The sequence below is a fragment of the Salmo salar genome, chromosome 05 (assembly GCF_965601325.2).
Source record: "Salmo salar chromosome 05, fSalSal1, whole genome shotgun sequence".
Taxonomy (NCBI): domain Eukaryota; kingdom Metazoa; phylum Chordata; class Actinopteri; order Salmoniformes; family Salmonidae; genus Salmo; species Salmo salar.
Genome location: NC_138295.1, coordinates 86279531 through 86291739, shown reverse-complemented (window position 1 = coordinate 86291739; position 12209 = coordinate 86279531). Strand labels below are relative to the sequence as shown.

Genomic DNA, 12209 nt, shown 5'->3' with positions numbered 1-12209 from the left:
AACTACACTGTTTTGTATTTGGCCATATTCCCAGTCCTCTTTCCATGGTTAAAGGAGGTGATTTGCGCTTTCAGTTTTGCGTGAGTGCCGCCATCTATCCACAGTTTCTGGTTAGGGTAGGTTTTAATAGTTACAGTAGGTACATCTCCTATACACTTTCTTATAAACTCACTCACCGACTCAGCGTATACGTCGATATTACTCTGAGGCTACCCGGAACATGTCCCAGTCTGCGAGATCAAAACGATCCTGTCTGGCCGTGCTGTCATGCTTTGTAATGGAGATCCTTTTTAATGAGTGGTTTTAACCCGTTTCAGTGCTTCAGTACATTGGGAAAATATCACAGTACTGTTCATATCATTCCAATCCTGAAGTTAAATCCAGTGAAAAGGGACACGTACTGTAGCTGGCCTTGGAGCTTCCTGCCAGATAAAAGGATGTAATATTTAGGGTTGCAAAGCTACCGGTAAGTTACCATAGTGTCCATGAGTTTCTAGTAGATAGACTATATGGTTGAAGAGAGAACAGCATAATAATGCAAAAAGCATCTAATCAACAATCGCATTTTCAATGAACTGTGACACTATTTACTATTAACTTTTGTCACAACTGCCACCAGTTTGGCACCTGTTTTATTTATTTTTACTATTTTCTACACTGTAGAATAATAGTGAAGACATCAAAACTATGAAATAACACATATGGAATCATGTAGTAACCAAAAAAGTGCTAAACAAATCGGACGGTATGAGATTCTTCAAAGTAGCCACCCTTTGCCTTGATGACAGCTTTGCACACACTTGGCATTCTTTCAACCAGCTTCATGAGGTAGTCACCTGGGATGCATTTCAATTAACAGGTGTGCATTTCTTTCCTTCTTAATGCATTTGAGCCAATCTGCTGTGTTGTGACAAGGTAGGGGTGGTATACAGAAGATAGCCCTATTTGGTAAAAGACCAAGTCCATATTATGGGAAGAACAGCTCAAATAAGCAGAGAAAAGACAGTCCATCATTAATTTAATCAGGAACATTCTAAGAACTTTGAAAGTTTCTTCAAGTGCAGTCACAAAAACCATCAAGCACTATGATGAAACTGGCTCTCATGAGGACTGCCACAGGAAAGGAAGGCCCAGAGTTACCTCTTCTGCAGAGGGATAAGTTCATTAGAGTTAACTGCACCTCAGATTGCAGCCCAAATAAATGCTTCACAGAGTTAAAGTAACAAACATCTCAACATCAACTGTTCAGAGGAGACTACGTAAATCAGGCCTTCATGGTTGAATTGCTGCAAAGAATCCACTACTAAAGGACACCAATAAGAAGATGAGACTTGTTTGGGCCAAGAAACACAAGCAATGGACATTAGACCGGTGGAAATCTGTCCTTTGGTCTGACGTGTCCAAATTTGAGATTTTGTCTTTGTGAGATGCAGAGTAGGTGAACGGATGTTCTCCGCATGTGTGGTTCCCACCATGAAGCATGGAGGTGTGATGGTGTGGGGGTGTTTTACTGGTGACACTGTGATTTATTTAGAATTCAAGGCACACTTAACCAGCGTGGCTACCACAGCATTCTGCAGCGATACTCCATCCCATCTGGTTTCCACTTAGTTCCACTATCATTTGTCTTTCAACAGGACAATGACCCAAAACACACCTCCAGGCTGTGTAAGGGCTATTTGACCAAGAAGGAGAGTGGTGGAGTGCTGCATCAGATGACCTGGCCTCCACAATCACCCGACCTCAACCCAATTGAAATGGTTTGGAATGAGTTGGACCGCAGAGTGAAGGAAAGAAGTGCTCAGCACATGTGGAAACTCCTTCAAGACTGTTGAAAAAGCATTCCTCATGAAGCTGGTTGAGAGAATGCCAAGAGTGTTCAAAGCTGTTATCAAGGCAAAGGGTGGCAACTTTGAAGAATCTCAAATAAAATACAAAATATATTTTGATTTAACTTTTTTTGGTTACTACATGATTCCATGTGTATTATTTCATAGTTTGTCAACACTATTATTCTACAATGTAGAAAATAGTACAAATCTAAACCTTGTAATGAGTACAGTAGGTGTGTCCAGACTTTTGACTGGTACTGTATGTCACACTGAAACCCTAATATGGTACCAATGGTATTCACTAAGTTGCGGGTTTATATTTAGGATCATGTTTTACAGCATAGTCATTCTGTTTTGCTTATTTTAGAGATTCTTACAGGTAATAAGGCCACACAGAGGGCCAGAGATAATTACAGATACCTGTGATAATCTGAAATACCCAAAAAGCGCCCCTAGATGTCTTGTGATAACTTGAAAGTTTCCAGTAAATGAACCACCCTTTGCAACCTGGGTATTTATGAACACTCCACCTAATGATTCCACTTGTCAATAATGTTGTATCCTAGTGAACTTGTTGAAATGTTTGTTGGCTGAATAACAGATCAGACTGTATTTTTATTTTATTTAACTAGGCAAGCCAGTTTAGAACAATTTCTTATTTACAATGACTGCCTATCAGGGAACAGTGGATTAACTGCCTTGTTCAGGGGCAGAACGACAGATTTTTACCTTGTCAGCTCGAGGATTCGTTCCAGCTACCTTTCGGTTACTGGCCCAACGCTCTAACCACTAGGCTACATGCCACCCTATACTTCACTGGTGCAGTGAAGTATAGGGTTCATACACACAATATAAATCCATTACAGACATTTACAACTTAGCAAGACTGTAGCACAATTCAGGCTAGTTGACCAGTAGACAAGTAGGTTTGGAAAGTCCCTAAACTCTGCGATAGACAAAGGGTTCTATTATGTCCTGGGCACAATCCTGACATGGATGTGTTGAAAGGAGGACTAACGTGGCTGTTTTTCTCTGTATACAGATGGTTTGTTGTTCAGTTATTAGCCATGCTTATAAGCCCCAGGCAAACACTGGTGTCATCAGACAGCCCTGTGCCCTATGGGAATCAGAAGAGACTTCTTTAGTACTTCCAGTTGTATCTGAAGCAGTCCTCTAACACACAGAGATACACAACTGATGACTGGCTTTCTAACCTCATTGTCTCTCTTCCTCACTGTCCTCATCTCTCTGTTCTCTCTCTCTCTCTCTCTTCCTCCCTATCGCCATCTCTCTCGCTCTCTCTCTGTTTGCTCTCTCTCTTCCTTCTTATCTGGCATGCTTAGCTTGTCCTCTTCCTCCCTATCCCATCTCTTTGTCGGTCTATCTCCTTCTCCATCGTTATCTGTTTCTGTCTGACAGTCTCCCTCTGTTTTTTTCTCTGTTTTTAATCTGTCTGTGTCTGAGAATAAGGAACCCCAGTCAGCGGACCAGCAGTAATGCTGGGTATTTCTTGGTAGTAAAAACGCCACTATCAGTGATGAATCATTTAGCTGGATGTTCTTATTGAGTCAGGGAGACTCCCAAGTACAGTATGTTTACAGGCAGGCAGAGAAACCTCAACCTAGGTTACATTCCTGTGGCATCTCCCAGAGAGGCAGCTTGTTCTCTTCGTCACGGTGTGTGTGTTTGCCAGACCGGGACAGTGATTGCACACAGAGGTGGTGCTTCGCTCTCTCACCCCCAGCTGTCCAAGACCCTCTGCGTGACTAAAACCACAACACTGCCAAACGGCCAAAACAAGACACGCCCCTGTGGACAGATACGCTGTGACGTGGCCCACCATGGCATATTGAAGCAGCCTGGTCTGACCGTAGCTGGCTGGGCTTTCTCTCTGAGATTGGGGTTAATAAATGTACTACTTGTTATCTCTAACCCTTCTATAATGTGTTAGTGTTACATGTTGTTTTAGAAGAAGTCGACCATAATCATGTCAGATTATAAGATTTGAATAAATCCTTTCTGTATGGGTGTGTATTTTAACACGGACTGACTACCTCTCTGACCTGTGGTTTCCAGACTGTGGGCTGAACGTACACAAGCAGTGTTCCAAGCTGGTGCCCAGCGACTGTCAGCCAGACCTGCGCAGGATTAAGAAGGTGTTCAGCTGTGACCTCACTACCCTGGTCAAGGCCCACAACACCACACGGCCCATGGTGGTGGACATGTGTATCAAGGAGATAGAGCTACGAGGTACCGTTCCGTTTATCAGCCGTTCAGTTCATTCAGTTTAGAATGTTTCTGTGACATTTAAGCTAGGTGCACCCTGCATGTTGTTAGCTAAACTGAAAGAATATTCACATTTCAAGGTGAAAATGGATGTCTGTGATTTGGTCTTGTGTGGCTCTGTTGGTAGAGAATGGCACTAGCACTAGCAACACCAGGGTTGTGGGTTCCATTCCCACGGGGGAACAGTACTTTAATGTATGCACTCACAAATAAGTCGCTCTGGATCAGATCATTTGCTAAATGACTAAAATGTATTGGCTCTCTTGGACCAGGGCTAAGGAGACTCCTAAACTAAGTGCTGTGTAAACCAATCTTTTAAATTGGCATCAAATTCAATCAATCAAATGTATTTATAAATCCATTTTTACATCAGCAGATGTCACAAAGTGCTGTACAGAAACCCAGCCTTAAACCCCAAACAGCAAGCAATGCAGATGTAGAAGCACAGTGGCTAGGAAATACTCCCTAAAAAGGCAGGAACCTAGGAAGAAACCTAGAGGAACCAGGCTCTTATTTTAGAAATAACACATCCAGTTGAAATAACCCTTTTGAGAGTAGTTCAACACAGTTCAAATGGACAATTTTCTTTCACTAAATGTAGCAATCTCCACCTGGAACAGCCTGGAGATTGCTACATTTAGTGAAAGAAAATTGTCCATTTGAACTGTGTTGAACTACTCTCAAAAGGGTTATTTCAACTGGATGTGTTATTTCTAAAATATATATAATACACTTAATCAACATTTTAATCAAAATATGTAATTTCCCCAAAGTACTGTAATCTGCCTCAAGGCTCCATTGGTTGAAATAAAGGCCACCCTTGTTGAATAATTTTGTTGATCCAAAGAGCTTGTTGAGTTTATTTAGTAGAGACTGCATGGGGGTGAAAGAGGGTACAGGGAGTGGAGATAACCAACTCTCTGTGTTGCTGCTTGCAGGTCTGCAATCTGAGGGCCTTTACAGAGTGTCTGGCTTCTCAGAACACATTGAGGACGTGAGGCTCGCCTTTGACCGAGGTTTGTGTTAACTTAATTTCCTTTGCCTCAGGGCTTAGGTCTGGTTTAAGGTTATGAGACATGAAAGTCCATAGGTTCAAATGAAAAGCACATGAGCACAGGAGAGCCGTATCAGACTGCCGGATGTCGTTATGTGAAGTGTAAAGGGCATATATGTTGCATTGTGGTAATTGTAGTGAATATACTGCAGTCTGGTTGGTACATAATGTGTCTGGTGTGTCATCTCTGCAGATGGCGAGAAGGCAGACATCAGTGCCAATGTGTACAACGACATCAACATCATCGCTGGAGCTCTGAAGCTCTATCTGAGAGACCTGCCCATTCCAGTCATCACATTCCACGTGTACTCCAGATTCATACAAGCTGCAAGTATGTACTGCCATACTTATTCCCACAATTAGCTCAATGCACCTTGGGTCTCCAGCGCAATGATTGCTGGCGTACTGAGCTAAAGGCTAGGCACTAGCTTGGGGAGCTAAGGAGAATGTTCAGGTCTTAGGCACGGTTATTTATCAGGTGAATGGAACTAACAGTAGTACTTCCTCCTGGTAGAAATTCCCAACCCAGACACCAGACTGGAGGCCATCCACGAGGGGCTGCTGCAGCTCCCGCCAGCCCACTACGAGACCCTACGCTACCTGATGATGCATCTCAAGAAGTGATGAAACACACACTGCATCTGATCTTCATGGGGTTGAATCAGTGATGTAGTCTTACAAATATACATCTGTTGTTTCTCACCTTTCTGACTGATATAATAATCATCTTTCTCACAGGGTCACCATGTGTGAAAAGGACAATTTCATGAATTCTGAGAACCTGGGGATTGTGTTTGGTCCTACGTTAATGCAGCCGCCTGAACAGAACGCCCTGGCCACTCTGAACGACATGAGGCATCAGAAACTCATCATACAGCTCCTGATAGAGAATGAAGACGTCTTGTTTTGAAGGACTGGAGCCCTGTCTGTTGCTGGGCAGGAAGGGCAGGAGCCCTGTCTGTTGCTGGGCAGGAATAGGATGTTTGATTTATTCCATACCAGAGGAATCTCAAGCCATCATGTCTGTCATCATATGAAGTGTCAAAATTCCCAAATGTTTCTATTGTGGTCAGATTTGAGCTTCCATAAGCATGACTGTATCAGTTGAAGTTGAGTCTGTGGTACGTCAGTCAGACATCATGTCGTGTAAGGTCAAAGGTTGTCACATTCTGCCATATTCTCCTTAGGAGGAACAAGGTATTGGATATGTCCCAAATGGCACCCTGTTGTCATTACTTCTGAACAGGCCCCATAGGGCTCTGGTTAACAGTAGTGTGCACTATATAGTGAGTAGGGTGCCATTTTAGAAAAAGCCATTGATTCCAGCATTTCCACACACCTTTCATGGCGTCAAGTAGCCTAGGGGTTAGTGTTGGGCCAGTAAACGAAGGGCGCTGGTTTGAATACCCGAGCCGACAAGGTTAAAAATCAGTCAATGTGCCTTTGAGCAAGGTACTTAACCCTAATTTGCTCCAGGGTCACTGTACTACCATGGCTGACCCTGTAAAACAACACATTTCACTGCCCCTTTCCGGTGTCTGTGACAATAAAAACATGTTTCCATAAATCTAGCATCATCACACTAACACATTCTTCCTGGTTGATGTCTGTCTGTATAGTGATTGTCTGCTCAAGTGTGTTTGTTGTGTGCTTATTGGTTAATGAGTCTCATGACTCAGAGACTCTATTGACTCATTAACTGTGTGATCCTCTAGGGTGAGATATGGATGGATGGTCTATGTATGAAGCACTGTGCTGATCAATTTATTTGGTGAAGATTTCTTTATGCAAACGTTTTCAGCATCATGTGCTTTTTTTTCCCTGAAGCTGATAGGTTATCAAGGATCTGCGATGTGTTCCATTGTCAAAATACAACAAAACCCTAAAGGAATTGGTAAACAGAGCAGGTTAAACTTGTAAGGAAATGCTTAGAAACATATTTTGAGTGGCACTGTTGAAGTTCCATCTGCAACTGTTTGCTGGTACTAGAAAAAGAGGCTGAGTTATAGTATATAGTTTGGGTGAAATGTGTCTGAGCCTAAATGTTTACAGAAAACTTTTGAATCAAACTTCCCATTCTTATAAATTGACACATGGAATGGGTAAATTAATTAATATAATATATATATATTCATACTTTAGTGGAATACCATGGGGTTATATATATATATTACACACACTGAACAAAAATATAAACACAGCATACAACAATTTCAACAGAATTTACTGAGTTACAGTGCAAATAAGGAAATCAGTCGAAATAAATGAATTAGGCCCTTATCTATGGATTTCATAGGACAGGGGCACACCTATGGGCAGGGGCGCACCCATGGGTAGGCCTGGGAGGACATAGGCCCACCCACTTGGGAGCCAGGCCCAGCCAATCAGAATTAGTTTTTTCCCCACAAAAGGGCTTTAATACAGACAGAAAGACTCCTCAGTTTCATCAGCTGTCCGGGTGGCTGGTCGCATGTGGAGGTCCTGGGCTGGCATGGTTACATGTGGTTGTGAGGCCGGTTGGACATACTGCCAAATTCTCAAAAATTATGCCGGCTTATGGTAGAGAAATGAACATTCAATTCTCTGGTGGACATTCCTGCAGTCAGCTTGACAATTGCACACTCCCTCAAAACTTGAGACATCTGTGGCATTGTGCTGTGACAAAACTGCACATTTTAGAGTGAACTGTTATTGTCCCCAGCACAAGGTACACCTGTGTAATGATCATGCTGTTTAATCAGCTTCTTGATATGCCACACCTGTCTGGTGGATGGATTATCCTGGCAAAGGAAAAAACTCACAGGGATGTAAATACATTTGTGCACAACATATTAGACAAATAATCTTTTGTGTGCATGGAACATTTCTGGGACCTTATTTCAGCTCATGAAACATGGGACCAACTCTTTACATGTTGCGTTTATATTTTTGTTCAGTAGACTGCCAAACATCTAGTCTTGGTAAGGACTTGACCTCGTAGTGTTCTGCCACTATTTGACACATACTAAAGTCAGGAAACATGATGTCTAAATGTTCAGCCTATAAAACTGCCTGGAGCAGCTATAGGTGTTGTGGAGACCACCTTCTCCAAACAACAACATCATGGCGACGGAGTTTACACATTCTCTGTTGTTTTCCATTATTGATCATTGAAATCCTTTCTACGAATCCATTTTATTAAAAGTATTTTTGTGATGGGTGCAATTAAGATTGTAATTTATCAAATGCTGATTTATTAAAAGGATGTAAAATGACATTTTGCTCAATCTTTTATGTGTATGTTTAGGATAGGCTACAATTCAATTGCTCAAAGCAATGTCTGCGTCATGGTGCAATGCAATCACAACACACACGTACTCTACCACACCTTCAACAGGACAACGATGGCTCAATAGCGCTGGTGCTGAAGAGAGCAACAATGGTGGACGCCCTGTACCTGAGGGTACACACATGGAATGTGTCTCAAATAGCACCCTATTCTCTATATAGTGCACTACTTTTGAACAGGTTCTATAGGACTGTGGTCAACAGTAGTGCACTATGTAGGGAATAGGGTGCCAATTTGGGACTCAGCCATGATTAGTCACGCTGTTTCTAAATGTAAGGGTGTGGAGGACTTCGCATGTATTGTTTCTTCTGTGTGTCTAGTTCTCAGATAATGTGTTACTCTGTCTGTCAGGTCAGGTATTCTTCCTGCAGGCTTCCAGGGAGGTAACTTCTTTCCCAGTTTTACGTGCACCAATCAGGTGTGCATGGGTGGGGTTTTGTTTGTAGGCGATATAGACAGCTCTATTCCGATACCTGTAACATTTGTTGCCTCTCAGTGACAGGGAATACATCAGAAGTCGGTTATTTACAGTCGTTTTTCTACTTAAAACATTGGCCTTTGTGTAAATTCAAGCCTTGATTGGATGTTGTAAATTGAGTCTTCCAAGTGGATGCAGCTGTAAACAACTTGGAATCTTAGAAGGTCTGTGTGCGGGTCATGTTGTCCTCAGCCGAGGACTGACCTCACGTTGAACCCCCTTGGAGATACTAGTGGAGATACTAGTGGAGACACCAGAGGGCTGAAAACATACAGGTGAGTTGATGGCAGGTGTATGATATATTATCCATCATAGCTGATCACAAATGTATTGCATGTTTACATGACAGCTATATGAACATGATTTCCTATATTTTCTATTATTGACAGAATTTTTATGGCATGATTGATTCTTTTTTCTCAATACCAGTTTGGCTATATTGACATACAGAAACGTATCTTGCAGGTGAAACTTAATCCTCCAGATATGGCAGCGCCTGTGAGATACCCTTGGTGGAGAGCATTTGTGACAAGGAAGAGTATTCCAACAACCCAAGAATCTGGTGAGACCCAACCTTCTGGGGAGAAGATGTCTCCTATCTCCTCCAAATCTACACCGGACTCAAAGGGAAACGAAACATTTCCAGATGCAGAAACCTTCGACGATGCAGAGTTTGAGCCAATGTTCAATGAGAAAACTTGTAGACGGAATCTCAAAGTGTCACGTTCTGGACGTTTTAAGGAGAACAGAAGAGTACGGGGGACCATACCTGACAATAACAACTTCAGTGGAAGTGTTGCTGCGACTGCTGTTGCTAAGTAGTCCAGGCTATATCATGATCATTCTACCTGCCAGACTGCAGCCTGTTATGGAGCATGGAGCAATGGTGATGCAATTTGAATACATTTTGAGGCATTTTTTAAAGATATAACTTTCATAAATGTTCATCAATTGTGCCTATCACCAGGTTAATATATTAGGTATACACCTAATTCATAATATGTTTAGGCCAATGAAGGATGGATACGGAATAGTTATGAAGTATCAAATAATTGTAAAGAATGATTTCATAATCATTTTGTAGTGAATTCAGGAAGTAGGCCCGTCCGGGACTCAAACCAGGGTCCGGTAACTGTCAAGCCAAGACTTTAATGGTAACGCCAAGAGGTCTGGGTTAAGGTTACTATATTACCACCTTCCTTCAGGAGAGTGTCCCCACACTTCTCTATACCAAGTCTCTCTCATGTGTACACGCCTCTCCGATGGCCTCACGGGTACCATCCCAATTCACTAGGTGTGGGTTAAGGTCTCCTACAATATCGATTTTCAAGTATGTTTTCATATTTCACACACACACAGCCTAAAGCACATGGTATCTAATGTTACAAATATATCCAGCCAGGGTCAATTACTTATTTTGTAATTTGTTTGAATAGCTTTTTGTGTGTTTGTTTTCTTGACATGAAGGACTTGTGGTGGTTTGATATGAAGAACATGAAGGACTTGAGGTGGTTTGATATGAAGAACATGAAGGACTTGAGGTTGTTCGATATGAAGGACTTGAGGTGGTTTGATATGAAGGACTTGAGGTGGTTTGATATGAAGGACAATAGGTGGTTTGATATGAAGGACAATAGGTGGTTTGATATGAAGGACTTGAGGTGGTTTGATATGAAGGACAATAGGTGGTTTGATATGAAGAACAAGAGGTGGTTTGATATGAAGTACATGAGGTGGTTTGATATGAAGGACATGAGGTGGTTTGATATGAAGGACATGAGGTGGTTTGATATGAAGCCCAAGAGGTGGTTTGATATGAAGGACATGAGGTGGTTTGATATGAAGGACAAGAGGTGGTTTGATATGAAGTACATGAGGTGGTTTGATATGAAGGACATGAGGTGGTTTGATATGAAGGACAAGAGGTGGTTTGATATGAAGGACAAGAGGTGGTTTGATATGAAGGACATGAGGTGGTTTGATATGAAGGACATGAGGTGGTTTGATATGAAGCCCAAGAGGTGGTTTGATATGAAGGACATGAGGTGGTTTGATATGAAGGACAAGAGGTGGTTTGATATGAAGGACTCACATACAACCAAACTTTATTTAGATCATGCTGGATTAATCTGATTCTGTTCATACTGTACTAGGCTACCTAAGGTCTAGTATGCACTAATGCAGTGGTTCCCAACCATTCTTTTGTTACTGTACCACCAACTGAATTTTGCTCTGCCTGGAGTACCCCTGAAGTACCCCCTCGTGTATTTTACCAGTAGGGCTATGGGCTCATGAGTCTTCTCAAGTACCCCTGTGGATAGACCAAGTACCCCCAGGGGTCCTAGTACCACTGGTTGGGAACCACTGCAGTAATGAACTCTTAAAGTGGATGTGAATGAAGGATATGCCAGCATGTACATTAGCTAGTGTTGAGATTTTAAGATACTATTTTAAATGTAAAAAAAAAAAAAAAACATCTGCATTTTGTACTGCAATGTACGTACTCGCACGCACACTCACTCAATTACATACGACGTTAATACACCTTTGTTACATATTTATTGTGGATAATATATTTACTATTTAGTCACGATCTCAACATCTCTGTTTTGAATGGACAATGCCTACTGGCATCATTGTTTACAGTCTGCTAAAAGTTTACTTCAGAGATGTATATGAAGAAAAAACATCTACAATATTGTAAATAAATGTGTAAATATGTAATTTGGTTTACTTTGTGTTTTATTTTCACTTAACAATAACATATATGGTGAAGAAAGCTAAATACATCTAAAATTTTAAATACATCTTAAATAAAATAAAATGTTATTGGTCACATATACATATTTATCAGATGTTATTGCGGGTATAGCGAAATGCTTATGTTCCTAGCTCCAACAATGCAGAAGTATCTAACAATACAAAATAATACACACAAATCTAAAAAGTAAAATAATGGAATTAAGAAATATATACATGTTAGGATGGAAGTCCAGAAGTCTAAAAGTCTAAATACACCTACCTAAAAGTCTAAATACGCCTACCTAAAAGTCTAAATACGCCTACCTAAATACGCCTACTTAAAAGTCTAAATACGCCTACATAAAAGTCTAAATACATCTTGAAGTCTAAATACACCTACCTAAAAGTCTAAATACACCTACCTAAAAGTCTAAATACACCTAAAAGTCTAAATACATTTAGAATTTTCAAGATTCTGATGTATTCTGG

The 12209-nt window shown here is 41.3% G+C and overlaps 1 protein-coding gene and 1 long non-coding RNA gene across 5 annotated transcripts in view; both read left to right on the top strand.

The window, feature by feature from the left end:
- The window catches only part of LOC106573535 (beta-chimaerin), a 41396-nt gene extending 32970 nt beyond the window's left edge, over positions 1–8426 (top strand). For all 4 annotated transcript variants that reach the window (XM_082975815.1, XM_082975814.1, XM_082975817.1 and 1 more), the window contains exons 9-13: positions 3909–4082; positions 5057–5134; positions 5366–5503; positions 5687–5792; positions 5911–8426. In XM_082975815.1, the coding sequence (XP_082831941.1) occupies positions 3909–4082; positions 5057–5134; positions 5366–5503; positions 5687–5792; positions 5911–6082 (668 nt within the window). In that variant the 3' untranslated portion in view covers positions 6083–8426. The remainder of the gene's footprint in view (positions 1–3908; positions 4083–5056; positions 5135–5365; positions 5504–5686; positions 5793–5910) is intronic.
- Positions 8427–8871: 445 nt separating this feature from the next.
- On the top strand, positions 8872–11702 carry LOC145879587 (uncharacterized). The gene is made up of 2 exons (XR_014392441.1): positions 8872–9253; positions 9444–11702. It is a non-coding gene; the product is annotated as an uncharacterized LOC145879587 (long non-coding RNA).
- Positions 11703–12209: the final 507 nt, after the last annotated feature.